Source organism: Helianthus annuus, chromosome 9 (assembly GCF_002127325.2).
Source record: "Helianthus annuus cultivar XRQ/B chromosome 9, HanXRQr2.0-SUNRISE, whole genome shotgun sequence".
Lineage (NCBI taxonomy): Eukaryota > Viridiplantae > Streptophyta > Magnoliopsida > Asterales > Asteraceae > Helianthus > Helianthus annuus.
The window spans coordinates 154,370,377-154,382,249 of NC_035441.2; the positions used below are offsets into that span (position 1 = coordinate 154,370,377).

The 11,873-nt window shown below is 36.5% G+C and overlaps 1 protein-coding gene across 1 annotated transcript; it reads left to right on the forward strand.

The window, feature by feature from the left end:
- Positions 1 to 2,343, forward strand: LOC110876525. Its single transcript, XM_022124694.2, has 6 exons — positions 1 to 333; positions 999 to 1,073; positions 1,224 to 1,493; positions 1,564 to 1,737; positions 1,821 to 1,906; positions 1,980 to 2,343. Exons 1-6 carry the CDS (start codon positions 1 to 3, stop codon positions 2,341 to 2,343), a joined length of 1,302 nt encoding a protein of 433 aa, XP_021980386.2.
- The last annotated feature ends 9,530 nt before the right edge of the window (positions 2,344 to 11,873 follow it).

An 11,873-nucleotide genomic window follows, 5' to 3' on the forward strand; every position in this document is an offset into this window, starting at 1 on the left:
ATGGCAAATGCATGGACTGAAGTTGACGACATCGCCTTGTGCGAAGCCTGGGAGGAGGCAGTGACCAATCCTCCACCACGGGGACAGGGGGGCCTTTGGGTTCGTGTTCAACAGATTTTTGGCCAGCTTCGTGGTCCGGACCATAACCGAAGCGTGGACGCCTTATCTTCCAGGTTTCGTGTGGTCCGGTTGGAATGCGAGAGGTTTGACCGGTATTTCAAGAGGGTGGAGAGAGAAATGCCGGACCTTGATGAGGATGATCAGAAGGCGGTGGCGCTGATCAACTATCGTCATGACGAGGGACAGGATTTCAAGCATGTTTCGGAGTGGGAGGCAATTAGGATTTGGTTTTAGTTTTTTTTTTAGTATGTTTTCTTTAGTGTTTTTATGTTTATGTTTAATATTTATATAAAAAATATTTTGGATCTTATAAAATTTTGCATGTTATAAAGTTTTGTTAACTGCCACGAAAATGGTAGTGTATAACATTAATAAAGTTAACAATAAAATAGTGGACTGCAACGAATTGTCAATGTTAAGCCCAACGTGAAGCCCAATTGTGGACTGCAACGAAAACGGTAGTGTATAACAATTTTTGTCAACGAAGCCCAACGTGAAGCCCAACCTGGCCCAAATGTGGACTGCAAAGAATTGTCAACTGGGCCGTTTTAAACTAGTGTATAAAAATAAAATAGTTAACAATGTTATCAGCTCCGAGTAGAAAAGGATAAACTGGTTAACATGTTTGGCTTTCACACAAAGGGCGCAGAGGCTGCTAGAGAACAACCGGAGACTTACCAATATGTTCATGGGAGAGTTTTCTCAATCATATCGATGTTCTCCAAAGCAAAAAACGGTCAGGACTCCGGTGACCGTACGAACACCAAAAGAAGAGGCACACACTCAGAGTGATAATGTAAGGTGTTTTATGAATATTTTTTTTATAATAACAATATCCACCAATAACTGTTAATTTACCTGTCATGCTTTTCTTGTAGGTTGTTGCCGATTCATTTATCAATTACGATAATGCCTACCACGTCTCTATGAGCCCGATGGTGAATGAAGATTTTGTAAGTTTTTCCAATCTATTTATTTTAATTACTTATCATTTTTTTATTACTAGTATAAATTTAAAAAAATTTAGTATAAATTGTGTAAATGAAAGTTAATGAAATTATTTTTTAGAAAGTGAAATTAATACATATATACAATATTTGTAGAATGAGGATCCTGAAATAATCAAACTGAGACGATCCGAAAGGTTTGTAAAGCCCGCAGCAGCTGTGCTATCCCCGTATGTGGCTTACAAAAGATTGAAAGATATAAAAGCCAAAAGGTTAAGAAACGAGGATAGACAAATTGAATTCATCAAGCACTGGTATCCAAATTGCGGCAGTAAACATCTTTCCCTAATAGTTGGGAATTCTGTCGGTCCAAATTTTTGGGAGTCGTTGCTGGGCATGGACGGTCGCGGCTGGTTAAGCGATGATGTAAGTAATAAAAAAATAATTTATATTTTTTTGTATATTATATTTTAATTAACTTTATAATGTTTAACAACATATATTTGGGTGGATGATCCACATGTATCATTCAAGAAATGAAAGTGATCGGTGGAGTATTCTAACCCCATATTTTCAAAATTATTTTCGGTACACGGCCGTCGACCATACCTGTAAAGGTTACTTTACTGGGCAGGTTGACCCTTTTCCATCAATACATACTGTTGACGAGGTAATGTTGAACGAACTTATTAATTACTGAATAAATGTATTTCGTATTGAATTAATTTAATATTTTGCTTACTAATTATATAGGTTTACGTACCGTTGTATATAGAAGGTGCTCACTGGTTTTTAGGCGTTTTCAACCTGCTCAATTACACGCTAACGATATACGACAGGTATTAGGCATATTTAACTTATTAGTACTCCAACATACATGTTACTAACTGTGTTAATTTGTTGCTCTTTCAGCCTTTTAAATGCTTTCGAAAAGGAAAGAACGGATGTGGTGTGTCATATAAATTTTGTGTTTGACCACTGGCTACGAATTCATGGTTACAATGCCCACAGACCATTACCGTTAACTTACCCTTTCCGAGTTATTTATGCAACCGATGCTCCTCAGCAGTCCGGAGTTTTGGGAGACTGTGGGGTTTGGGTTTGCATATTTCTTGATAGGTTGATAAATAAAAAACCGTTGAACGATGATAAAGATACTCAGAAAACAGCGGAACGTATGCGACGTCAACTTGCTTTACTATTTTATGATTCCGTGTTACCAGATACAACAACTGACAACAACCTTGGTGATGATGATCCCGTATTAGAAATGTAATTGTATTTTTTTGGTTTAAAAACATTAAATATTTTTCTACTAGTCTTTATATGTACATATATATGTGTCACTTCCACCTTTATTACACATGTGATATCCTCCATTACCAATGACAAGTATTCCTCCTTCCGTTTCCAACAATCAACAGAATTGGGATCGCCAATGGTCTCCAAATGTTCTTGAATTTTACTACGATGGGGATAATCCTAGTTGCTATTCTTCTTACACGGGGTTAACACCACTAGGAAAAGATTGGTGGGGGGAGGGGGGACTGCTTGGATTTACTGGAGCAGGTTTTATTCAAAAAACGGTACCTTAATAATAAATTTTTTCGTAATAAAAATCTGTTTCATTATTTTTGTAATAAATAAATTACCATCATTTTTTAGCACGTACAAGCATGGTGTAACAAACTCATGTATGAACGAGAGAATGCAAGGACGCTGTCGTCAAACGATTATCGTTGGACAGTTCTACCGCCAAATTTCTTCGACATGTTACATAAACAAGATATTGATGCAACCAGATACGCAGATGGTTCTACAGCAACATATCCTCCATTCTGGGAAATTGATACGGTAGGCTATATCAAATTTTTTTTCTATTTTATTATATCCGTTTTTTATTAAATGAACACGACTCCCACTCTTACTCCACACCTATTTAAACACATCTTGGTTCACTACTCAACTGGCATCCCCTTTTTTTTTCTACCTCATGGCAAATCAAGAAATCAACATTCATCTAAACGTTCATATCAACGTCAACATTTTCCAACCGGTTAACCACCCAAACCCACCCCCAGATAACCCCGAACCAAACAATTCACAAACTCGTAACCCCCCAAACCCGGTGCAACAGCCAACACGTGAAGCACCATTTAGGGGTTCAGGTCAGTGTGAGGCGGTTGATCCGTTACCTAATCCCGATGAACAACAGCGTCCTTTGGACCAGATTATTCCACAAGAAAATTTGGCGGTTACTGCTGACGAAGACTCAGACTCAGACGAGGAATTGGATTTCGAAAGACTGTACGATAAAGTGCGTTTTGAAGCTTATCGTGCGGAAATGGAAAAAGGGGTAGAGTATGATTCTGAAGCGGAAGACCATTCCGGTTATTAGTAAATGTCAGGGTTTTTTTTTAAATAAGAACTTATACGTGTTTGATGTAATTTTCCCTTTAATTTTTTTGCTAAGAATTTTTGTTTTTTTATTTACAGCGTTGATTTAGAACCTAAAATTATTCACTTTTTTTGCAGGTATACGTTCCTATACCGGACAACGAACAAAATTGGTTGCTTTCTAAAATAAATATAAAGTCACTACAATTAAGAATTTTTTTTGCTAATAATTGTGACACGATTAATTGCGGAGATTCATTTTGCGTACACAGAAGAGTACATCAAATTGTTCTAGAATTTGAGTCTTTATTTTTGTGGTTTCTCGGACGTATATCGTACTGGCAACAGTCAGGAATAAATGAGACGCGTTCCATGCAAATAGTAGGGGATTTCGTGTGGCCTCCTCAAACAAATCGTGTTGGCAGAAATTCAGGAGTCATCATATGTATGCTAATGGAAAAACTTATTTGGAATCGTTCTTTAACATGGACCGAAGGAAACCTTCAGGATGCTTGTTTCAGATACAGACGGTACATGGCAGATGAACTCTACACCGGGCGCTTCACACCTGTTAATGTTTAATGGTTCTATGTATGCATGTAATATAAAAAAAAATTAATAAGATATTTTAATGAAATGATTTTCAATATTAATATGCTACTAGTTACTCGACAAATTAAATTAAATTTCACAAAATAAATTAATAAAGTATTAAAAGTCTCCCAAGTTGAAAGACGGATATATATAATCAGCAGGAGATTGTGTAAAATCATCAGGATTATCGGCTTTCTTTCCCTTTCCCTTTGTCTGGGTGTTTGCGAGTACGAACTTCTGACGGCATGGGCCGCCGACATACATCCCGATGATGACCATATGAGTTACATCGGGAACAATACAGGGGAGTAGGTTCTTCCCCGCGGGATAAGATTCGGTTGTTTTCTCGAGGACGACCAGCCTGGCGTTTTGTCATATGTGGCGGTTGAAGATTGATAAGGTCTTCTGGAGTCTCCCATTCAGATCTATGAGGAAGAGGATAAATCGCTTCTTCATAAGTTTTCTTATAGACTTCGTTTGAGTAACACGGGAAGCAATACTTACTGCAGTCGGTTTCACCTAAAAATTTTGAAACGGCAATAACATGCCCGCATGGTAAACCAGAAACCTGCCAAACTCGGCAACTACATGTTCCATTAACAAAGTCCACTAAACCCCCCTTTCCACTGTCTGCAACAGAATAACTGTTTAACTCAATCCCAGCAACCGTCCATGTTCTAGACCCTTCAATTTTTTAAAAAATTTTCTTCTGTGCCCATTGTGTAAGTAAATGTTTTTCATGTATACCTTGCAAACGGCGATCGTAAAACCACTTTTGTACAGATTGTCGGAAGAACTCTAAGAGTTGTGTTACCGGCATTTTACGCGAGTGTCTAGATAAAGCGTTAATAGACTCCGCGCTGTTAGATGTCATATAATGATATCGATTGCCTGGACAATGCGCCCTTGCCCATCTACCGAACCCAATACTTGTTAGAGTGTGTCGTACTCTAGGAACGGCAAGACAAAGAGCATTAAATGACTCGTTAAAATCAGACAATCGGTACGATTTGCATGTCTTCCACCACAACTTCTCATTTTCTTTTTTTTATCAGAGGGTAAACGTAGGTTCATCATTAAATGACGACAGCATAACCCATGATAAACATGTGGAAAGACGTTTCTAACAGCCAGATGTATAGAATTCGCTCTATCCGAAATTATGGCCATTTCAGGTATTTCACCGATACATTCTTTAAGCTTTGACAGAAACCATGTCCAAGATTCACCATCCTCTGATTTTCCTATTCCATAAGAAATTGGTAAAATTTGGTTGTTTCCATCCATCCCAACCGCTAAAAATAACGTCCCATTAAATTCACCCTTTAGGTGTGCAGCATCAATGATCACCACCGGTCTTAAATTGCATATAAAGGTACGAATCTGAAACAAAATTATTTAAAAAAAGTCAACAAGATGTAGTTTGTCGAAATAAAATAAAAACAGATAATGCTATAACTTACCGCAACACCAATCGCGACAAAGACCATCTCAAACCGACGCTCGTCATCAGTCTTGATATGTGTAACAGAACCAGGATTTGCCCGCTCTAGATTGTAACAGTAAAGTGGTAGTTCTGCGAACGAGTCTCTGCTTGATCCTTGTAAAAGCTCTAGTGCCAGACTTTTTCCACGCCAAGCTTGACTAGTGGTTATCTCAACTTGGAATCTTTGTCTAAAATCTTTCACTATTTCATTACAACGATATATTCTTCCACTGTCTTTTAAAGGTTCTTTTAAATAATGGGCAACAACATTTGGGTTTGCCTGACGAACATGTGGGTACGTTAGCGTCTTCGAGCACGTGTGTTTATCGTTAAAACTCTTAACAAAAAACACCCCACTATCTCCAAAACTCCTTGCATGGAAACGCCAACCGCAACCGTCGACCAAACATGACACCTGGTACCGACTTTTAGAGGATCTATCTACTTTAAACTCAAAGTGTTCTAACAAACATTTTTTTCCCAATTCAAGTTTCATGTCTTCTTTGTTATTAAATACGTGACCTGGTACAAAAGTAATTGATGAAGATCGCGAACAATTTTCAAAAGAATTATCAGGATTTGGTTGGGAGTCGTTTACAACGTCATAATTTTCTTCATCAGCACAGAAATTTAAATCAGGAACTAAAAATTTTTTTGGAGTTGAAAAACTAGATGATCCAACACCAAACCCTTCAATCACATATAATTTATAAATTTCAAAAATATTTTCCATAGCAAAATTATAAAAAATTGCAAGATCTTCATCGTTTATTATATCTATTGGATCACTAAAGGAAGACAACCGATAAGATAACTTCGTAATGTTTGTAGAACTACAAATGTTTGACACTTTACTTAGAAGAGCAGTGTATGAAAGGTTGGGTTCAATTTCTAAACCACGTCTACTTGAATCAGCATCAGCAACATACTCCAACTTTCCGTTAACGATTTCCCACTTTCCGCCATTGTATACAACCAAACGAATCTTCATAATTTTAAGTTGGAAACTTCCTTTTACAAAATGCTAAATGTTTTTATAACTTTAAACAAATCTGTTGCACAAACAAATACAAAAAATATAGGGAAAAATTTATAACGGCCACTCACTAAATATAAAGGATTGAAACGTTGAAACGGCCCGGACCATCTGTAACGGCTTGGAGCCAGCTAAAACGGCTTGGAGCCAGCTAAAACGGCACAAGCAGTTTACGGAAACGGCTCGGATGACAGCTGTAACGGCTCGGATGACAGAAGTGGGTCCATGCGTGTACGGAAACGGCTTGGCTAGATCGTAAGAACATGGCTTAGCTCGTTGAAGGAACATGGCTAAGATCTTTCCACATGAGCCGGTTGTAACGGCTTGGCTAAGATCTTTCCACATTATCAGCCACGTGGCGTTCCCTGCTTGCTTCTCAAGCCGTTACATGGATTGTCGGACACGTGTCAAACGGGGAGTGGATGGCCGTTAAAAAAAATTCCTGTGCCGTTTCAGGATATTGAAACGGCTCGGCAAGGGGTGTCCGGTGGCCAAATTCACAAAGACGGCGTTGCAGTGGCCAATTTGGTGATTTTCTCAAAAATTAATGTCAACTACCGATATTCCTTATTTTAATAGTTCATATATAGTTATGATTTCGATACGTACGTATTGAAGCAACATCAATAATCTGAATATAACCACCAAGGTTATTGCCAACCTCTGACATATGAGGGGCCAGGAAGGACAACACTATATCAAAGGACTTGTTCAAGTCCAAGTGGCCAACGAATGACAGAGACAATTGTGCAAAGACTTGGTATGGTTTAGAGACACTTAAGGGAAAGGTGGTTCTGTATCAAGTAGAAGGTGTGGAGTGCATGCTCGTAGAAAACTATTCTTATCTTTGGCATCAATGAACCCGGGCTCCAAGGAGTTGATCCCCTAGGCGGAGGTCCATGGAGCTAAGCCCTTGGTGTGGCTAACATAAAACACACTCATTATTTTCTGTCTACATTTTCTATATAAACTACATTGTAGTTGTATCCAATATACACTATTTATTGACACAACATCACCAAAAAATACTTTATATAGGATACAATGTAAAGTTCCACTAAAATTTATATCAAACTGTTTAAAAACAAAACAAAACTATATCTTTACTTATATTTGTCTAAATATCAATTATTACATATTATTATAGAAAAAAGCTAAATTTGTTGTTACATCATCATCATCATCATCATCATCATCATCATCATCATCATCATCATCATCATCATACTTAGTAAATCCCACCAATAGCAAAACTAAGGTGAGGTCTGAGGAGGGTAGATGTAGACAGCCTTATCTTTACCCCGTAGGGATAGAGAGGATGTTTCCGGTGAGACCCCCGCCTCGATTGTAGTTTTGTATCAAGCATTGGACCCAAGACATATAACACTTAAACAATGAGACAAAGACCGATTGGTGCATGTACCCCCGTGGCTTTCAGCTATTAATGCCATCACATGATGCATGATTAACCATTCGCCGCTTTTAACGTTATTTTCACGAAATTAGTCAAATAACGTTAAAATTATTACCATTTCACTTTTACCCCCCGAGCACCCACACACATACATTATTAGTAAATAAACGTTAAATTTGTTGTTACATGAAAAAAATGAAAACATTAAATTAAATTGAATTCCCTAGCGATCTCAATTTGAAAATTTACTTTTTTTCAATTTCAACTCTTTGAATTGGCAAAGACTCATTTTTGTAACATCAATATAAAAGCCCCGGATGTCACGATCATCAACCCTTTGATAAAAAACCTACTTTTGCAAAAACTTGTACCATAATAAAAGAAAATATCATATTCGTATACAATTGTCTTTCTGTCATTATGTGATTCAATAACTCAACTAGTAGATATATATTATAACTTGTATAAATGATCTTTTGTGTCCTTCAAGAGACACCGATTAGTTTCATAAAAAAAAATAGTTTCTATTTTGTCTTACTTCCATCCTATATTATTATTGAGCAAATATATATATTTGTGTAGTCCTGTTATGGTCAAGCGATTGCATGATTGATTCAAGACGTACGTGTGGTTTACGGCTTTTATTGTGGATAGGATTTAAAGCTTAAAGCATGCTCTCATCACTCCCATTGGCACACTTATGGAGACAGAGAGAGGTGGAGATATATATAATTTATTCAAATCTCAATGGGTGAAGACTCAAGAACTCACATTTTAAACAAATCGAATTCAAGAAATCAATCAAGATTAAAGCTGGTTATTTTAGTCACCGCTTTTTCTAACGGCAAAACTCTACAATTTTTTTTAGTGGACAACAAAATTTTACCCAATACATAAAACGGAACATCCTCCATTACAATCAAACATCCACACTAGACAAATCAACATTACACCAACTAGAACATGATAGTGAGATGGAATCCCATACCCGTTTAGCGTAGTGCCACGAAATAAACAAATGATTCGTCGACTCTTGATGGCAATCAAGTGAATGGAGACGCACCTGTCTATATATCAATATATATAGAAGCAGGGTCAGCTCTGGAAGTTCCAACTTCCAAACAAACAAATACCAATTAGAAAATAATGTCGCACATAATATATGTATAATCACACCACTTCTCTCACTTAATACACTTAAACGGGGATCTATTCTTAACCCATAAGAACGAGTCCTCTCTAATACAATCCACTATTTGTTGTAAAATCTATTCCTAATCCATAATAACGACTCTTTAATAATGTCATCAATTTGTTGCCCTCTTTAATAACATCAATTTGTTGTTTTTTGGTTAAAGGGTGTAGAATGTTGAGATCTGTACAAACAATGCTAACTGTAAGAACAGATCTGAGCCATCGATAATTTAAATCAATGGTTGGTATTAGTTACAAATTAAACCCCTATAATTAATAATTAATACTATCAAGTTAGGAGCATTTTAGTCACTTAGCCATTTCTCATTAAATACTAATTCCACAAAGTTTTTTTTAAACTAAAATAACTTTTATATACTTCATTATTTTTGGAAAAAAAAATATACCATAAAATCAAGAATTTTTTATCTTTAATCTGAGTACCATATTGCTATACTTTTTTTAGGGTAAATTATGTTTTGAATCCCTGTGTTTTCGGGGTTTTAACCACTTGAGTTCAAAATCAAAATGTTTAACGCCCCGAGTCCCTAAAGCCACTTTTCTTAACTATTTGAGTACAATTTTTTAACTTCGTTTAAATTTTCTGTTAGTTTTTTTATTAAAAGACTAAAACACCCTTGTATTATTATTATTCTCACACACACTCTTTTCCTTATCTCTCTCTCTCTCTCTCTCAACCACACCACCATCACCACCACCATCACCGCCACAACATCACCAATACACCCGCACCACCACCACCATCACCACTGCACCTCCATCACTGTCGCACTACCACCACCATCACCACTGCACCTCCACCAACTCTGCCTCAACAACTCCGACCCAGCTCACAAATCCCAACCGTTATAACCTTCGACTCCATTTCCATCTCATATAACTGTTATAACCTCTTACTTCACTGGTTTAATTGACCTTAGCAACCAATTAATCAGCGCTAATCGGCTTCCCATGGCCTTGATTTTGCATAACTATACCAAAGTATAATACTTGTCAATAACAAGTCATCGGTCAAAATCAGTTAGGCAGCCTTCGAAGTCGAATACACCTGCCCCCTCATCACCCTTTCTCTCTTTACGAATCAAACGAAAGAAACCCTAAACGGAGATCTTGAATTCGAGTGTGTGTTGGTTTAAGGAAAATTGGAAAGATGATTCAGTTTGGGATGATGATACAGACCTCTAGAAGACACGTTTTCTCTTGTCTAAAACCCTAATTCGAGTATGTGTTGATTTAGGGAAAACATGAAAGGGAAACATTAAACAAGGATCTTGAATTCGAATCTGCAATAGCCATGGTTGGGGTGATGATTCAGACCTCTGAAAGACACATTTTCTTCTTGAACATGGGTGGATTGTGGTATGGGGTGGGTGGTGGATGGCTGTTCTTGAACAGGGGTGGATGTTGATGGGTTGTGGAGGTAAATGAGAGAGTTAGAGAGAGGGATAAGAAAGAGAGGGAGAGAGAGATATATATTGCAGATCTTTGTGAGTATAAATATATACAAAAAGGTGAAAGAAATACCTTGTGCATAGAGACTTGTAATTTGTATGTAAATGACTAAATTGCCCTTGTAGTTAACAGGTTATGTGGATGGTGTTAAAAAATTGGACTTAAATGGTTAAGAAAAGTGGCTTTAGGGACTCAGGGCGTTAAACATTTTGATTTTGGACTCAAATGGTTAAAACCTCGAAAACACAGGGACTCAAAACGTAATTTACCCTTTTTTATTTATGAAAGTGACTTTTAAAAAACTTAAAAAAGGTGTTTTATAATTGTGCTAGTTTTTTTCCTTTTGGGTTGTTATTGGAAGCCTATTTGGAAATAAACTTGTAAACTTGTTTTCTACTAGTTATGTAATAGTATGTGCTATTTACAAAATTAAAACAAAAACATGAAATTGTGCTAGTATGTAACAATATGTGTTATTTATAAAATAAAAAAATGAAATTGTGCAAGTTATGTAAATAGTATCTGTTGTTTACAAAATTAAACAAAAACATGAAATTGTGCTGATTATGGTGCTGATTACAGTGTTATGCTGATTACGGGATGTGCTGATGGTGGTGGTGTGGAATGTTACCGTTGGATGTGCTGATGGTGGTGTTACCGTGCTGATTAAGGTGCTGATGTTGACGATATGCTAATTACGGTGTTGACGATGATGCTGATTACGGTACTGATGATGATGCTGATTACAGTGTTGATTCGATGACGAAGAATAGATATTAGGAAATTAGAATTTGAATTGAGCTTGTATGAATTTAGGTATAATTTAATTATTGTTTTTAATTAAATATAAATAAAATGGTATAAAAAGTTTAAAATACTTTTAAATTAATTTTTTTAATTAAAGACACATATCATTAAACTTTTGGTTGTTATAGTTTATATAAATATACTTGTATACCAGGGTGTAGATATATACAAATGAAACTTATGATGATGACTCACTTGTCACTGTGGCGAGGTGAAGATGGGACAGACGACGAGACCATCATGAAAACAAAATACTACCTCCCTCTCCGACCGATATTCAATGCTCTTTTTGGATTCGGTTTCGTTTTAAAAGTATGAATATTTTATTTTTGTCTTTTGGATTAAACTTTTGAGCAATTATATATTTACATTATTATAACTATTATGGTGGGTTCTTTGAATTAT